This window comes from Citrus sinensis, chromosome 7 (assembly GCF_022201045.2).
Source record: "Citrus sinensis cultivar Valencia sweet orange chromosome 7, DVS_A1.0, whole genome shotgun sequence".
NCBI lineage: Eukaryota > Viridiplantae > Streptophyta > Magnoliopsida > Sapindales > Rutaceae > Citrus > Citrus sinensis.
In genome coordinates this window covers 7624206-7640303 of record NC_068562.1, presented here as the reverse complement: position 1 = coordinate 7640303, position 16098 = coordinate 7624206, and the positions used below count along the sequence as shown (strand labels likewise).

Here is a 16098-nt window from a genome sequence, read left to right as displayed (position 1 = left end):
CACTCCTTGAGTCGAATCTTTGGTGCTCTGATTCACTCTTCTCAGTACCCAGTCTCCGACCCTGAATTGCCGTATGTTCACCTTCTGGTTATAGTACCGAGCAACCCTCTGTTGGTAAGTGACTGATCGCTCGGCTGCTTGCTCCCTCTTTTCCGTCAGCAGATCAAGATTCAAACATATCTGCTCGTCGTTCTCCTGCTCATTGAAATGATCTGTCCGGTGTGTGGTCGTTCCTACCTCAGCCGGTACGACCGCTTCATGTCCGAAGGCCAAAGCAAACGGTGTCTCCCCAGTTGCGGTTTTGTGGGTTGTTCTGTATGCCCATAGCACACCTGACAGCTCGTCAACCCACGCACCCTTTTTTGCTCCGAGCCTGGTTTTCAGAAGCCTCTTGACTGTCTTGTTGGCTGCTTCTACTTGTCCATTCGATTGAGGGTGAGCAGGCGAACAATACTTCAGCTCTATCCCGAGGTTCTGGCAGAAATCCCTGAAGCTGTGATTATCGAACTGTCTGCCATTATCCGTTACCAAGGCATATGGGATCCCGTATCGACAGACCAGGTTTCTCCACACGAAGTCTGTTGTTTTCTTCTCTGTGATCCTGCTAAGGGCTTCTACCTCTATCCACTTCGTGAAGTAATCTATAGCAACTATTGCATGTGTTGCTGCTCCTCGTCCCTTTGGCAATGGGCCGATCAGATCAATTCCCCATTGGGCGAATGGCCAAGGGGAGGCCATGGAGGTGAGCTTCTCTGGTGGTTGGTTAGAGAAATTTGCAAAACTCTGGCAGCTTGCACAGCTCCTGGTCTTCCTCTGCGCATCCTGGTGCATCGTCGGCCAGAAATATCCCTACCTTAGAACTTTGTGGGCCAGGGACCTCCCGCCAGAATGATTTCCGCAAATTCCTTCATGTATTTCCCTCAGCACGTAATCTGCGTCGTCATCGTCCAAACACCGAAGGAACGGTAATGTATATCCTCGTCGATACAGTACCCCATCGATCATCGTGTATCTCGAGGCCTGAGCTCTAATCTTCCGAGCTCGTAGCTTATTTGGTGGTAAGACCCCGTCTCTAAGGTATGAAACTATCAGGTCCCTCCACGAGCCTTTTTGTTCTATCCGCAACACCCCCAAATTTTGCTCGATACTCGGGCGAGACTTCACTTCTAGGGGGACCGACTTTGGCATTTTTGGGTCGGCTACGGCTGCCATCCTAGCCAAAATGTCTGCTCGACTATTCTGCTCCCTGGGGATTTGTATCACCTCCACTGCTTCGAACTTCCCCATCATCTGCCTGACTATCCTTAGGTACTGTTCCATCTTCTCCTCTCTTGGTTGGAATCTCTCACTGACATGATTCACAACCAGCTGGGAATCAGTTCTGATCTTAACTCTGTCTGCTTTCACGGCCCTAGCCAATTCCAGACCTGCTATCAAGGCTTCATATTCTGCCTGGTTATTTGTGGCTGGAAATTCCAACTTTACAGCATAGGAGATCTCCTCCCCCTCTGGGCCTTCCAGGACAATCCCTGCTCCTGAACCGCGCTCTCCTGATGACCCATCCACAGATATCTGCCATACTCGAGTTTCGTCGTTGCCTATATCTGCATCTTGCTGATCCAAGCATACTTCGGGCTCCGCGAACTCAGCTACGAAATCGGCCATTGCCTGGGTCTTTATCGCCGCGCGGGGTTTATAGTCTATGTCGAATTCGCTCAGCTCTACAGTCCACTTGACGAGCCGACCAGAGGCATCTGGCTTGTGCAGAATTTGACGCAATGGCTGGTTTGTTATTACCGAGACCGGGAATGCTTGGAAATATGGCCTCAACTTCCGAGCAGCAACCACAAGGGCAAGTGCCCATTTCTCCAACGGTGGGTATCTGGTCTCCGCGTCGAGCAGGGCCTTGCTGGTGTAGTATATCGGATACTGAACTCCTTCTTCCTCTCTCACCAGAACAGAACTGGCGGCCCGATCCGATACCGCCAAATACAGGTACAACTTGTCCCCGTTCCTCGGTGTGGACAGCAGCGGAGCTTGCTGCAAGTATTGTTTCAAGTTCCGGAAGGCTTCCTCGCATTCTGGGGTCCATTCTGTTTTCTTTCCCCTCCTTATCACTTGAAAGAATGGCTGACACTTGTCTGTAGCTTTGGATATGAATCTGCTCAACGCCGCCAACCTCCCCGTGAGGCCCTGTGTCTCCTTCAGGTTACGAGGAGGCGTCATTTGCACAATCGCCTGGATTTTCTCGGGATTTGCTTCAATCCCCCTATGGCTCACCATGAATCCCAGGAATTTCCCTGACTCGACCCCAAAAGCACACTTCTCCGGATTGAGCTTCATCTTATACTTCCTCAAAAGCTCGAATGTCTCCTCAAGGTGTCTGACGTGTTCCTTCGGGATCTTGGACTTGGTGATCATGTCATCCACGTACACCTCCATGGTTTTTCCGATCAACGGCTTAAAGATTTTGTTCACCAGCCTTTGATAGGTGGCCCCAGCATTCTTGAGACCGAATGGCATCACCCTGTAACAGAACAAACCTTGGTTAGTGATGAAAGCCGTGCCCTCCTCATCCTGCTCGTACATGGGGATCTGGTTGTATCCGGAGAATGCGTCCATGAAGCTAAGCAGACCATGTCCAGCTGTTGAATCTACTAGCTGATCGATCCTTGGTAAAGGGAAGCTGTCTTTTGGGCACGCCTTGTTGAGGTCTGTGAAATCCACACACATCCTCCACTTGCCGTTTGCCTTCTTTACCAACACCACATTTGATATCCACTCTGGGTAACTGACTTCCCGAATGAACCCTGCTCTCAGGAGCTTCTCCACCTCGTCATTTACAGCCTCATACCTCTCCTGGTTGAAGCACCTTCTCTTCTGCCTTACTGCCCGAGCACCTTTCTTTATTGCCAGCTTATGACACGCTACCTCAGGGTCAATCCCTGGCATGTCTTCATGTGTCCAGGCAAACACATCAGCATGAGCCCGTAAGCATTTCACCAACTCCTGCTTTTGCTCTCCCTTCAGTCTCGACCAGATTCTGATCGTCTTTCCCGGGTTCTCTGGTCCCATGCTTACCGTTTTCAGATCCTCTACAGGTTCTTACCTGCCAGTCTTGTTTTCCACTCGGGTATCGAGGGATGTTATCTGCATTGCCTCCCTTGCTGCCGAGGAGTAGCAGCTTCTTGCGATCCTCTGGTCTCCTCGTACCACTCCTACTACCCCATTCACCCGGTACTTCAGAGCCAGATAATGGTTGGACAACACCGCTTTGCTCATCCTTAAAAACGGCCGACCTAAGATCATCTGGTAAGGACCTTCCTCCTCCACTACGACAAAGTCCAGTATCATTGTTCTTTCTGTCGGGGGGCTCCCAATTGTGATAGGTAGTTCGACCACGCCCAGAGGAACCAGCTTCCCTCCTCCGAACCCCTTCAAGGAGGTGTTGGTGTGTTCCAACTTCCGGTCGGCTATTCCCATCTCTTCCAGGGTTGACTTAAATAACACATCAACTGAGCTCCCTGTATCAACCAGTATCCGGTCAAACTTCTTGCTAGCGACCGTAGCCTTGATGACTAAGGCATCCTCGTGGGGGTATAGGATCCCTTCCTCATCCTCATCCGTCCATATGATTGGCACTTGCCTGACCCTTGCCCGTTTGGCTGCTGGGGTGTTGAGGAGTACCTCTTTACTGGTCATGGCGTACTTAGCATAATTTTTTCTCGATCTGTTTGAATCTCCGGCCAACGTTGGGCCCCCCGCTATCACCCTTACCGCGGGCTGCTCGTGCCTCAAGATTCTATCACTCTGCTCCCCTTCATCTGTTGTGGCCACTGTCGGGAAAGTCCCATCCATAAACTCGTCCAGGTACCGATTTCTCACCAGATCTTCGACTTGGGTCTTGAGATCTCTACACTCTGCTGTGGTATGGCCATGGGTGCCATGGAACTTACAATAACGTCCTCTATTCCTCCTGTTGGGTAGCTTTGTTATTGGTGTAGGGAGGTGCAACAGCCCTCGATCCTTTATGGCCTCGTACACCTCATCCAGGGACATCTTCAAGGAAGTGTACCGCCCATAGTCCGGGTTCTGGTCGATCAGGTGCACTGCTCTTCCTCTGTTTGCCCCGCTCTGAGTTGGGGGCGGTGGAAGTACTTCTGGTCTGCTCGCTCTGCTACCGTGGGGGTGCTGATGAAGATCACCAGATGCCAACTCATGCCTTCTCCAAGGCTCCCTAGCTGGGGAACGAGGAGGTTGCGCCCTGCTGCGCTGATACTGCGGTGGCCTTTGATGAGGCTGGTAAGCAGTGACCCTGCCTCCTCCCCCACTACCGGAGGCCTGGTGGTCCCTCCTCCTGATCAGCCCGTTCCCTGGTAATGCTTTCATCTCTCTCCTCCCCAACCCTTCTAACTGGTCTGTCTTGATCCGTGCAGCCTTCTCCTCTTCAATCTCGATGTCTCTTTTAGCCTGTTCGTATGCGGCCGCATACGTTTGAATAGCTGGGCTTCTCAAATTGTACCACAGCCTTCCTATCTTCACCCCTTCTTTCAATCCCCTTAACGCCTGAGGGTGGTTGAAGGCTCCCAAGTCGAGGACAGCCGATGAAACCTCTTGATGAATTCCCGAAGGGTTTCTTGCTCCCCCTGTTTCATGCTTTTCAGCTCCATCATGTCATCTTCCGGTGACATCGCCCCACTGAACTGCTCCGCGAATTCCTGGCACATCTGCTCGAAGGTTTTAACGCTGCCCCGAGGAAGTTTCATGTACCATTCTCGTGCACGTCCCTCAAGGGATAGCGGGAACACCCTGCACCTTTGGGATTGAGATAATCCTTGTACCCCAGTCATGTCGTTGAAGCGCTCTATGTGCATCAGCGGGTCAGTTCTTCCCGCGTACCTGAGGTCGGGGAGGCGGAAATCTCTCGGAATAACTGCCCTCATGATCTCTGCTGAGAGCGGTGATTCTCCGTCCAGCATTATCCTCCAACCAGGGGCTCTGTTCCTCCCTTGCATATCGCCAATTATCTGCGCTAGTCTGCGCACTTCCTCCTCCAGCTGCCCTGCACGACCGGGGTCACGTGCTGCAACTTGATCCCGCTCCTGCTCTACATCTTGCAAGTGTTGCCTCAACTCGGTTTCCTCTGCATTCACCACCCCGTCGTCCGCGTCACAAGTTTGTCTTGCCGGGGACCGCTCTCTTTCTCTGTGAAATTCTCCCCGTAGAGGTGCGTTACCCCTCTCACCACCAAATCTCCCTGTGGTTTGACCTCTCCCCGCACTATCGGGACCTGGTGCCACTCCTCCGCCTCTCACCCTTCCCTCTTGGGTTACCCTTCGCTCGCTCCGTAGCTCATGCAGAATGGTTGTCAGGGTCTCCATCTGCTTTTCCATCCGTTCCATCCGGTCGAACATGACTTTTTCCCGTGCCTCACTGACTATCTCCCTCAGCGTCACGGAATCGTTAAGCCTCATATCACCCCCTTGTGCACTACTTCCTCCTGTCTCCATTGCTTTTCGCTTACTCCACCCCTCTTCTTGCTATCGGCAGAAGCTTTTTGCTCTAATCCCCACAGACGGCGCCAAAATGTTGATGCGAGATTCCGGTTCCCCTCGTTCCGCGATCAGGATCTCTGCTCGATCAACTTCGTCACGACCAGGAGGTCTCCTCGCCAGGCTTCTTCTCCAGAGGTCCCTGCGTACACAGACAAGTCAGAGTACGCCGGTTGTTTTCCCGGCGCAAACCCTCCGACGCTCAAGTCAGATATGAAGGTTCGGGAAAAGCTTGCCACAGGTCTTATGGCGTTTTTTTGTGGTTTTCTCTTCTTTTTAGGTTTTTTCTCTTCTAATCTCCAGAATGCCAACCCTTTTACCTTCGTTGGCTACCTTTTTATAGGCTTCCTCTGAATCTCAGTCTTCCGCCCTTTTTCCCCCCGGTCTGGGACTCCCACTGCTGCGTTATGGGCCAAAAAACCGGATTGGCGTGTTACGCCACGGTTCAGGGGAAAGCGTGGCTGCCATGGCTCTGTGAGACCTTGCGTGTTACGCCACGGTTCAGGGGAAAGCGTGGCTGCCATGGCTCTGTGAGACCTTGCGTGTTACGCCACGGTTCTGGGGAAAGTGTGGCTGTCATGGTTCTGTGAGACCTTGCGTGTTACGCCACGGTTCTGGGGAAAGTGTGGCCGTTGTGCCTAGATTCTCGTGCTGGAGAGCGCGTCTTGCCAACTGCCGTCGACCGGGTCTCCTCGCCTCTCGATCTCTAGCCGGAATGGCCTTATGCCCCTTATAGGAAATTGGCCTCGCGGATGACAACATCCTGGACGAGCAAGATATTTCTGTTCCTGTTCTTCCACGCACCAGGCTTTAACGGAACACACCGGTTCGCAGAACTCCGCCATCAGATATCTGCTCGTCATTCCTGGTCCCTTCGACGCATTTATCCCAAACAGTATCCCTCCCAAACATAACTAATAAATAAAAAATTAATAATACATAGTAAATATGACTTTTCAATAATAATTTTAACAAAAATACTAAAAACATTATAATTTTTTCATTAAACAATTCGTGAATTAAATAAGTTTAACTTTCATACAACAACAAGAAGTTTTTATCAAATATTTTATAGATAGCAATTTGATTGTCACAAAGAGCTGTTATTGGCCGGGGATGAATGGACAACCAAGACATACAATAAAAACTTGAGCCACCGGAGTTCATGCGATCAAATAAAATAAACAAGGTGAAGACCTAATGGTATATAATTTGGCAACAGCAGTTAACTGTACAGGGTAATGATGAAGTGGGTCATTTGGCAATGAGGCCGGCAATTTCTCTTGGTTCCGAAACCTGATAGTGATCGGTTAAGCCAAAAAAGGCCATGAGAAGCCATGCATGTGTGAGAAATTGTCCACCACGCCTCAGCTGTTGACCGTGCTCCCTCCCTTTACACTTTCTTGCTGCATGCGCCAACAGTTCCAACCAAGTGCATCCCAATGTGTTCCATTTCTCTATCAAAGCCTGTCACATATAATTAAATGAACACGCAGCCGTAATCAGCAAAGACTTTGGTTGCTAATGAATAATATATTTGGTGTTATTATTAGTTTCGACGAACACGTTTATTAATCAAAGAAAACAAAATTTAAAAATAAATAAATAACGTACCATTTCTCCTTCACTTTTTATATTTTTTGCAGTCACAAATCCTTCCGCGAACAATTTTAAACTATAATCAAATGGTCTCTCAGCCAATATTATTTCAGATGCTATAATTGATGCTCTCTTAGATGCTTCAGTTTCTGCTTCAATTTTGGCTTGAATTTTCGCTTCGAATCTTTTTTCAAATTCCCGTTCACATTTTGCATCAAATCTTTGTTGAAATAGTGCTTGAATTTTTGCTTGAAGTTTTGCTTCAAATTCTGCTTCGTTTTTCGCTTTGAATTTTGCTTCGTATTCTGCTTCAAGCTTCGCTTTAAGTTCTGCACCATATTCCTTCCCCTTAAATTTTGCTAAAATTTCGTCCAGAGCTTCCGCTCTTATTCTTTTCAGAACCTCGGATCTCAGTTCTTCTACAATTTCTGACCTCATTTCTTCTAGAACTTCCATTCTCGTTTCTTCTTGAACTTCCATTCTTATTTCTTGTTCAATTTCCAATCTTACATCATAACGACCTAACTGATATCGATACATGTCAACTGTTTTCTGAAAGCTCATTGGATCAATTCCGTCAACTGGCAACATAGAAGGATGCAGGAGTAACAAATACAACATGTATCTAGAAATTTGCATGATTAATCCACAGTACTGTGAAACATTTAGCTTTTCAATGTCCCTTCGATCTATGCAGTAAGAAGCTTCTGTAAAACAATGCCAGAAGAAAATGCTGTTTCCAAAGTATTCTTGAAAATTCGGAGCTACATGAAAATACTTATCATTAAAAACTTCTCCTTTGGCAGTAGGAAATATAACAAAATACCTGCTACTAAAACTCTTGCTGCTTTCTCGGAACTTTGCTGACTTCTCTTCAGCGACTTTCTCCTTGAAGTAGCGGAAGATCAATTTTTTCAAATCTTTGGAGACTTGAAGATCGTCAGATAAATACCATAGCTTTTCCAGCATTTTATGCTCAGTGTTTAACAGCTTTAGGATATCAAGGAAAGGAAGGGGTTTCTCATTGAAGAACAAGGTTTGCAGACTCAACTGATACATCCTATGTGACCACCTAGGCCTCCGAAATAATGAACTAATAAAGGAATTAGTAGTGCCTAATTGCAATAAGGTGGTGGAACTGGAAGTAATTTGAATTTCCCTCTTGTGCATACTCAACCAAATGATAAACCGATCAGAGGAAAGGAGTAGTAGAGCAGAGTATATCTCTAGAATAACAGCTACTACTAACAGTGTCCATGTTGTTGAAATATCAACAGTTGAGTACTTTTTTCTGTCAACTAGTAAAGTGAATAGGGCCAATGATAAACAAGTGATAAAGGAAGTGACAATGCGCAGGGCAACTCCCCAAGGAGTATTGAGTAGCGAAGCCTTGGTATAAAAATAATCATACATAAACCCCAGACCCATTTCAATAACTTGGAAGGCATTTTCAGAAGACATATTCCTGAAGACTGTTCGGGTGGTATCTCTATCTTTGGAGGTGAGTACTGAATCTACAAAAAGACGCTTAGTCAGTTCTTGTAAACCATGCGCTGTAAGCAATTTACCTTCCTCAGAAATGTCGGAATGTTCATTGATGATTGAGAGATCAATTGGTAACGGAACCTCAATGAACCTGTCCTCGCCCACAATGTATCCCTCTTCAGACCTGCGAACCAATTCACTCTTGAAATCATCACTGAGCTGGGATTCAGAAACTCGATTAATGAAAGTGGACTCTCTAAGTTTGTCACTACTTGCTGATCGAAGTGCCCACGTCCGTTCTCCATACTTGATAAACCCTGCCACAATCATTAGAATGGCTAGGATTGAAAGCCGGGAACCTGTCCAAGCCATTAAGAAGACATAAAGTGCAATCGCTGTCTGCATAATCAGTCCAAGAAAGTGCCTCAACCACAGCTCATTATCTTCCAAGGAATAAGCAGTAATGGTGTCCGGGCCGCCCATGTGAAGAAGAAGAAATGGTGCCCAGAATGCCATTAGTTCAGTGTTTGGATCCTGAGATTTAGTCTTGTCGTCATATAAATCTGTGAGGTTATTTGAAAGTGTACCAAGGGCAAAAGTTGCTACGGCATCTGCAGCTAAGTAGGCAGACCATACGACAATTCTGACTAAAAGCCTGCGAGTGTGCTTTCTGCGAGAACCCAGAATGATTACTAGTATTTGCAGGGTGAGGCTAAGTAGAACCGCCACTCGAATATCCCAATCTTTCCATAGTTTCCTCAGCTTTGGAGGAACTACCTCTCTTACTGCCCTCTGATACTTGGAATATATCAAACCGCTAACTACTGATCAATTTGATATGTAAACGTACACATTAGAATTGAAAAACAAGGGGTTTGGATGGCTAGGCACCCAAAAATAAAATTTAAAAAGAAAAAGGGAAAATCTCAAAGTAGTGCTGAAAACACTTTATGAATAGAAAGATGCCAATGTTGCAGTCGAACATTGGAGATATGGAAAGAAAGACAAGAAAGCATTCAAACATTTCATGTTAGATAAGAGATGTAAGGATTCAATTCAAAATTTTCTTGTAATGTTATGTCATGTTAAACAATTTTGCTAACCCAACACCTCAATGAGTAGATAACTGCAAAACAGTTTCTTCTAACTTACAAGATTAGACCAGAGAAGCCAAATCAATGACCAAATAACGAGGTACACAACGCGAATTGCACCAACAGAAATAATGGCAATCATATTGAAATTATCAACCGATTCTTTTCCCGTTGACTCACTCTTGTAGATTCCATAGTTTTCTTGCAGTGTTATCAAGAAAAAAGAAGGAAAGAAGCAGATACATACTTGTCGGAATCATTGGTGATATTGCTTCCAGATATATCCAGCATGCATCCCCCTGTTAACCAAGTTGCAGTGCCTAATTGTGAGAGAACGAGAGCAGAGGTATTTTGGATTTTCTTTCTTCGCTGTGGGAAAAAAATTGAATGGTTATTTTTGTTTTTACATAACATACGGCATCGCTTTTGAGCATGGAAAAATATTTTATTCAGCGTTGTCGCTGTTGTGAGAGAAAATTTGTTACTTTTTATCCACCCCCGCCACGTAAAAACAAAACAAAAAGTGTCGGCCACTTGCAGAGTCCCTTTGCTTTAAGAATAATTCGAAAAAAATTGAAAATAAAACTCTCCACGGGGAAATACAGCTTAAAAGTTAAAACACGTAATTTTGTTTTATTTTATTGATTGGCCTGGTTTCTAATCCATGGATGCTGAAGCTTCAGTGTCCCTTTTGATGGTGAAACTTAAAACTCTGTTCCCTGCTGCAGACGAAGGAGCAACGATAAGTTCGTGGACTCAAAAACGAGTACTGAAAGCTATTGAAAGTCTCCAATTGTTGATCAAGAACAAGAAGCCGTGCTTGGATTCCTCCGCAGGAGGAGAGGCCGCTGATGATGAAGCCCGTTTTATGCAAGCGTTTTACTCTGCACAGGATGCCATCAACAGCTTGGCCATAAGAGAGGAAGTGTGCCAGATGTGGAGAATTGAACCTGTCTGGGTAACCATTCTTACGGTCACTACTTTCCCTTTTCTCAAGCTTTGAGAATTTACGTTTACGGTCTTTATTCAGCTTCGGGATGAACAAATTCAAGCGCGAACTCGAAATCAGGGGCTCCTCCTCCTCCTCCTTCTCCTATGAGCATCAGCAGCAACTGGTCGAGGTCAACGATACTGGCCCAAGTTTGAGCCCTTACCAAGGAGGCTACAGTACCCATAGAAGTCAGCAGCAGCAGCAGCGCTGGGCAAGAATTTCAGATTATTTTTGTGCAGAAGACGAGACAGACGTTTTAGGTCTGGAACGACAAGTGAAGGAGTTGCTACATGTGTTAATTCACAGATTATACTGAATTTTCCAGTTCGATGATGATTCCAATTCTTTACAATCAAAGCCCCAGTCATGTTCATTGCATTAGATGGATAAGTATCTCTAGCAGTTGCTAAGAACTGCTGAAAGCCGCTTTGTGCACAATTTTTTCACTACATCTCATCAAACTACTCTCTCCTCAATTCATCATATAGCATTAAAAACGTGGGAACGTTTCAGCAGAAAGAACAATAATTAAACTAGAAAATAAACAAATAAATATGAATATTCATTTTTTCTTTTTGAAACTGATAATAAATAAATATTGAAATAGTGAGAAATGAATGGGGAAGGTGACAAGAATGAACATCAAATGCAAAAAATCATTGCAAATAATTAATTAAATAAGGGGCAATTTGTAAGCCAACGATGATGACAAATAACAATAATTAACTAATAATGATAATATAATGATTGTATGTCGGAATCTGTACAGTCAAATTCCGATTGAGTCTCATCCAAGAGATGAAAAAAAAATATAAGGGGAAAAAAAAGGTTAAAAAGTCTTTTATGAAAATATCTTAGTGGGTAAATAAATTATCAAGCCAAAAAAAAAAACTTGTGGTTGAGAAAATGATGATCACTAATTCACTTCGGTTTTTGTTCTATACTTTAATAATTTCTTAGGGTTTAGGGTTGATAAGTGATAATGATAGATTTCCAATAGATTTTAAACACATTGGCTAATGGCCATAGAGAAAAGATAGAGATAAAGACGAAGAATAAATGGAAGTATGTGCGCACAATGCACATAAATGTAAAATAATGTTTGTTTTGAACAGCCAAAAACCAAACGCACCTTTAACAACTCGGCAGTATTATTTGTCCAAATTTAAAAAGCCACAAAGGCAAGCAGAAACTGTAGATAACTTTTTAAGTGAAAGTGATAAGTTAATGATGTTACTCAAGTGAAAAAATTGAAAATAAAACTCTTCACGGGGAAATTATATCTTCTTCTTCTTCTATTTTCATTCATACATGAGATCATCAATTTTCTTCTCTGAAATACAGCTTAAAACACGTAATTTTGTTTTATTTTATTGATTGGCCTGGTTTCTAATCCATGGATGCTGAAGCTTCAGTGTCCCTTTTGATAGTGAAACTTAAAACTCTGTTCCCTGCTGCAGACGAAGGAGCAACGATAAGTTCGTGGACTCAAAAACGAGTACTGAAAGCTATTGAAAGTCTCCAATTGTTGATCAAGAACAAGAAGCCATGCTTGGATTCCTCAGCAGGAGGAGAGGCCGCTGATGATGAAGCCCGTTTTATGCAAGCGTTTTACTCTGCACAGGATGCCATCAACAGCTTGGCCATAAGAGAGGAAGTGTGCCAGATGTGGAGAATTGACCCTGTCTGGGTAACCATTCTTACGGTCACTACTTTCCCTTTCTCAAGCTTTGAGAATTTACGTTTACGGTCTTTATTCAGCTTCGGGATGAACAAATTCAAGCGCGAACTCGAAATCAGGGGCTCCTCCTCCTCCTCCTCCTCCTCCTATGAGCATCAGCAGCAACTGGTCGAGGTCAACGATACTGGCCCAAGTTTTAGCCCTTACCAAGGAGGCTACAGTACCCATAGAAGTCAGCAGCAGCGTTGGGCAAGAATTTCAGATTATTTTTGTGCAGAAGACGAGACAGACGTTTTAGGTCTGGAACGACAAGTGAAGGAGTTGCTACATGTGTTAATTCCAGAACACCACGGCATTAATGATGCTGATGTGTCCACTAAAAAGATCGTGGATGGATACGAATATGCTCGATCGAGCGGTGAAGAGATTACAGAGCTGCCAATCCCAGAACAAGAGGGCGGCGGTGATGCTCTGTCCAATGAAGAAGAAGAAAGCGGTCGGTGTCAGTCTTCTAGTACTACTACTACTACTACTCAAGTTATTGCACTGATTGGCAAGGCAGGCTCGGGAAAAACAACTTTAGCAAGAATTGTTTACAATAGAGTTTATGTGAAGCGCCATTTTACCAAACGAGCCTGGGTTCATATACCCATCATGAGTATGGTGGAAGATAGAGATGTCTTGGCTGACATACTAAAACAAATCGATGAATCCTTGTTGAAGGTGGAAGCAACACTTTCGGCAGAGGAATTGATGTGGAGAATCACTCAAGCTTTAGACGATTCAACGTTTCTAATTGTGATGGAGAATGCCGAGCACCAGAAATCTCAAGTTTGGGATTCTTTCCTCGGCAAACTTTGTTCCTTTACTCAGTGTGGCAAAATAATCATAACCACTAGTTCCACAGAAGATTTTGTTGAACCACTTGGAGCCGCATTTTCAACTCTTCATGTTCCTGGATTAGGCAACAATGAGAGCTGGGAATTGTTTTTGAAGAAAGCACGTATAGCAGAAGATGTCTTGCAATCTAGATCTTCAGAGCTGATTAAACTCAAGAAGCAAATCCTGAACATTTGTGATGGTTTACCATTACGAGTAGTCCTGCTGGCTGGTCTGCTATCTACCAAACAACCAAGTTATGAAGAGTGGTCAAAAGTCATTGAGCGTGCAAATGGAGACAACTTAGTAGCCTTATGCTATCAAGACCTTCCTGCGCAGGTTAAGCCATGTATCCTTTATATGGGGCTATTCCCCAGAGAGTATGAAATTCCTGTGAGGAGGTTGATTCATCTTTGGTGTGCTGAAGGATTCGCGCCCCCGGATTTAGATTTGATCACCTCTGAGGAAGATTTGGCTGAGATGTACCTTGAAGAACTTGTCACTAGACACATGATTCAAGTAATAAGATGGAGATTAGATGGAAGCCCGAAGACATGTTGCATGCCTGGAGTTCTATATGATATCCTCCGTCCAAAAGCAGAGGATATAGGATTCTTGTATCATCATCATCATCCTCAACGACTCAATTCATCCGCCAAAAGTTTACCAAAGTTTGCAGTTCGACGGCTTGCAGCCAACCTAGGCAGCAACAGCTTTCCCTATTCATCTCTTCTCAGTTGGCGCCTCCATTCTTACCTAGTTTTTGACAGCCGGATACGCGGCACTCCTGCGAAACAAATTGGTATAATACTTGGCAAGTGTATCTCCAAAAGAAGATTAGGAATGCTGAAGGTGCTTGATCTTGAAGGCGTATACAAACCTATGTTGACCAATAATAATGCACTAGGACGACTGCCATTCTTAGAGTACCTAGGCCTGAGATCAACTTTTATAGATTCACTTCCAGATTCTACGCCCATATTATTTTGTTTAGCGACATTGGATGTGAGTCACACCAAGGTACAGCGTTTGCCCTATGCCTTCTGGCCATCGAGACATCTCTATCTGAACTGGATTTTTTTGGCAACCAATGTATTCAGACACCCTCAGTTTGTAAAGTGGGAAACCAGCCTGCAAACTTTGTGGGGGTTATGCATCAAAGCAGACGAAGTTCAATCATTAGACTACTTCCGAAGATTGACATCTCTTAGAAAGCTGGGGCTGAAATGCAGCTCAACAACATCCACGTCCCTGAAAAAGGAAATAATTGGTTCTGTTCTTCAGCTGTCTGAGCTTCATTCGTTAAAGTTGATATGTGAAACTCCTTCGTACCTCCCATTATTGGAAATGGCCGAGCATTACAAGCTACAGAAGCTGTATTTGTCAGGACATTTACCTCCAAATTCAGTAATTGGTGATCGGTCCTTTCCTCCAAACGTGGTGACTCTAACTCTGTCGCAGTTGAGGCTAGAGTACGATCCAATGCCAATACTAGGACGGTTGAGGCAGCTGAAAATCCTGAGGCTTTTCGGTGGGTCTTATATGGGTGAAGAAATGTCATGTTCCTCTGGCGAATTTCCTAAGCTCCTAGTTTTGAAACTGTGGAAGCTGAATAGGCTGCGCCAATGGAGGATTAAAGAAGGAGCCATGCCTTGCCTTAGACAATTAGAAATCAGGAGCTGTGGCTATCTTGTACTTCCAACAGGGTTGAAACACGTTACCAGCTCCTTGAGAGAATTCTTATTGACAAATATGCCATCAACTTTTGGATCCGTTGCGGACATTGAACGAGTCTTAGGTATAAATGTTTATGTAAGAATGAATCAATGGTCTTCCTCTTCACAGGTATGCATGATAATTAATATATACACACACCGGGGCGCGCGCGCGCACACGCATATATTAAATTTCCAGTTTAAGTAACACTTTCTTTTTTAATGCAGGAGGATCATTACTGATTATTATTAGGGGTACCCATGCTTCTTGAGATGTTTGCTCTTGCTGCAAGTGGGAAGGAATTAACAGAGCTAATGGATCATTCCTTCGGCCTCAGTAAGCATTGCTTGCAGTCAAATTAGGCTAATGATACTTATCTGCTGCAGTTTTGTTTGTTTTGGATTAGTCTTCAATTATGTTAGGATGCGTTTGGGATTGAGGTTGGACGCACTAAAATCTTTGATAAACATTATCTACTATAGCTTAGAAGGTATATTGTTATGATTTTTTACTTTTATTTCATAGTTATAGTTTTTTTTTCACATCAGTTGTAACTTAAAAGTTACGGCACTTCAATCCCAAACGCATCCTTAGTAACTCCAATTCGCCTAGTTAATTTCAAGTTGGCTCTATGCGTTTGGTACCGTTCTTGGCTGAACATTTTGCGTTTTACGAAAATAAAGAAACGGAAAATGCATTTGACAGCCCATTTCCCAGCAATTGGATTGTTTCCATATTTCAGCTTTTATTAACAAATGCACTTGCCGTCGCGAAGCTTCTTCTGCTTCCTGCAGCCTGCCTGGTCCTTCGCATGCCGCTTCCACCGCTGCTTGTTCGCACTCGCCGGTGCTTGTTCCTTGTCGCCTCGTCGCCTCACAGCTGTCAAAGTCACCACCAAAAGCTATTCACACGGCTGATGTGCCAACATTCGTAATGAAATGGTCTCTTGTTTTTACTTTTTTAATATTTGTAATCACAATGCCGCAAATTATAATTTAAAGAAAATTGCTAAATTTTGTAATTTTAGCATCTTCAAAGGACCAATACAAGTTTTATATGCTATAGAATATGCTGAAGAACACAAGTATTATTTTGTTGTTA

The 16098-nt window shown here is 44.5% G+C and overlaps 3 protein-coding genes across 6 annotated transcripts; 2 read left to right on the top strand and 1 right to left on the bottom strand.

Moving 5' to 3' along the window:
• Window positions 1–6567: 6567 nt before the first annotated feature.
• LOC102614477 (uncharacterized) lies at window positions 6568–10283 on the bottom strand. 2 transcript variants are annotated; one of them, XM_006465811.4, is made up of 3 exons: window positions 9978–10283; window positions 7167–9460; window positions 6568–7019 (listed from the first exon to the last, which is right to left on the bottom strand). In XM_006465811.4, the coding sequence occupies exons 1-3, from the start codon at window positions 9988–9990 to the stop codon at window positions 6807–6809; spliced, it is 2520 nt and encodes an 839-aa protein (XP_006465874.2). In that variant the 5' UTR covers window positions 9991–10283; the 3' UTR covers window positions 6568–6806. The 2 variants fall into 2 exon arrangements, with proteins under 2 accessions (XP_006465874.2, XP_006465875.2); XM_006465812.4 differs by having other exon boundaries at window positions 7167–9457.
• On the top strand, window positions 10282–11172 carry LOC127898909 (uncharacterized). The gene is made up of 2 exons (XM_052431413.1): window positions 10282–10688; window positions 10761–11172. Exons 1-2 carry the CDS (start codon window positions 10395–10397, stop codon window positions 10827–10829), a joined length of 363 nt encoding a protein of 120 aa, XP_052287373.1. The 5' UTR covers window positions 10282–10394; the 3' UTR covers window positions 10830–11172.
• A 737-nt stretch (window positions 11173–11909) lies between these two features.
• On the top strand, window positions 11910–16098 carry LOC102614966 (probable disease resistance protein At1g58602). Of its 3 annotated transcripts, none has more exons than XM_006465813.4 (2): window positions 11910–12075; window positions 12182–16098. In XM_006465813.4, the coding sequence occupies exons 1-2, from the start codon at window positions 12033–12035 to the stop codon at window positions 15202–15204; spliced, it is 3066 nt and encodes a 1021-aa protein (XP_006465876.2). In that variant the 5' UTR covers window positions 11910–12032; the 3' UTR covers window positions 15205–16098. The 3 variants fall into 3 exon arrangements, with proteins under 3 accessions (XP_006465876.2, XP_006465878.2, XP_006465877.2); XM_006465815.4 differs by having other exon boundaries at window positions 11949–15079; window positions 15225–16098; XM_006465814.4 differs by having other exon boundaries at window positions 11950–15126; window positions 15225–16098.

What these genes read in the sequence shown, in the direction of transcription:
- LOC102614477 (XM_006465811.4), bottom strand. An exon ending in TAAAAAGTGAAGGAGAAATG is followed by an intron (nt 7,020 to 7,166) that starts GTACGTTATTTA and finishes TATATGTGACAG; the next exon opens with GCTTTGATAGAGAAATGGAA.
- LOC127898909 (XM_052431413.1), top strand. Translation starts at nt 10,395, where the DNA reads ATGGATGCTGAAGCTTCAGTGTCCCTTTTGATGGTGAAACTTAAAACT. An exon ending in GGAGAATTGAACCTGTCTGG is followed by an intron (nt 10,689 to 10,760) that starts GTAACCATTCTT and finishes GTCTTTATTCAG; the next exon opens with CTTCGGGATGAACAAATTCA.
- LOC102614966 (XM_006465813.4), top strand. Translation starts at nt 12,033, where the DNA reads ATGAGATCATCAATTTTCTTCTCTGAAATACAGCTTAAAACAC. An exon ending in TGAAATACAGCTTAAAACAC is followed by an intron (nt 12,076 to 12,181) that starts GTAATTTTGTTT and finishes TCCCTGCTGCAG; the next exon opens with ACGAAGGAGCAACGATAAGT.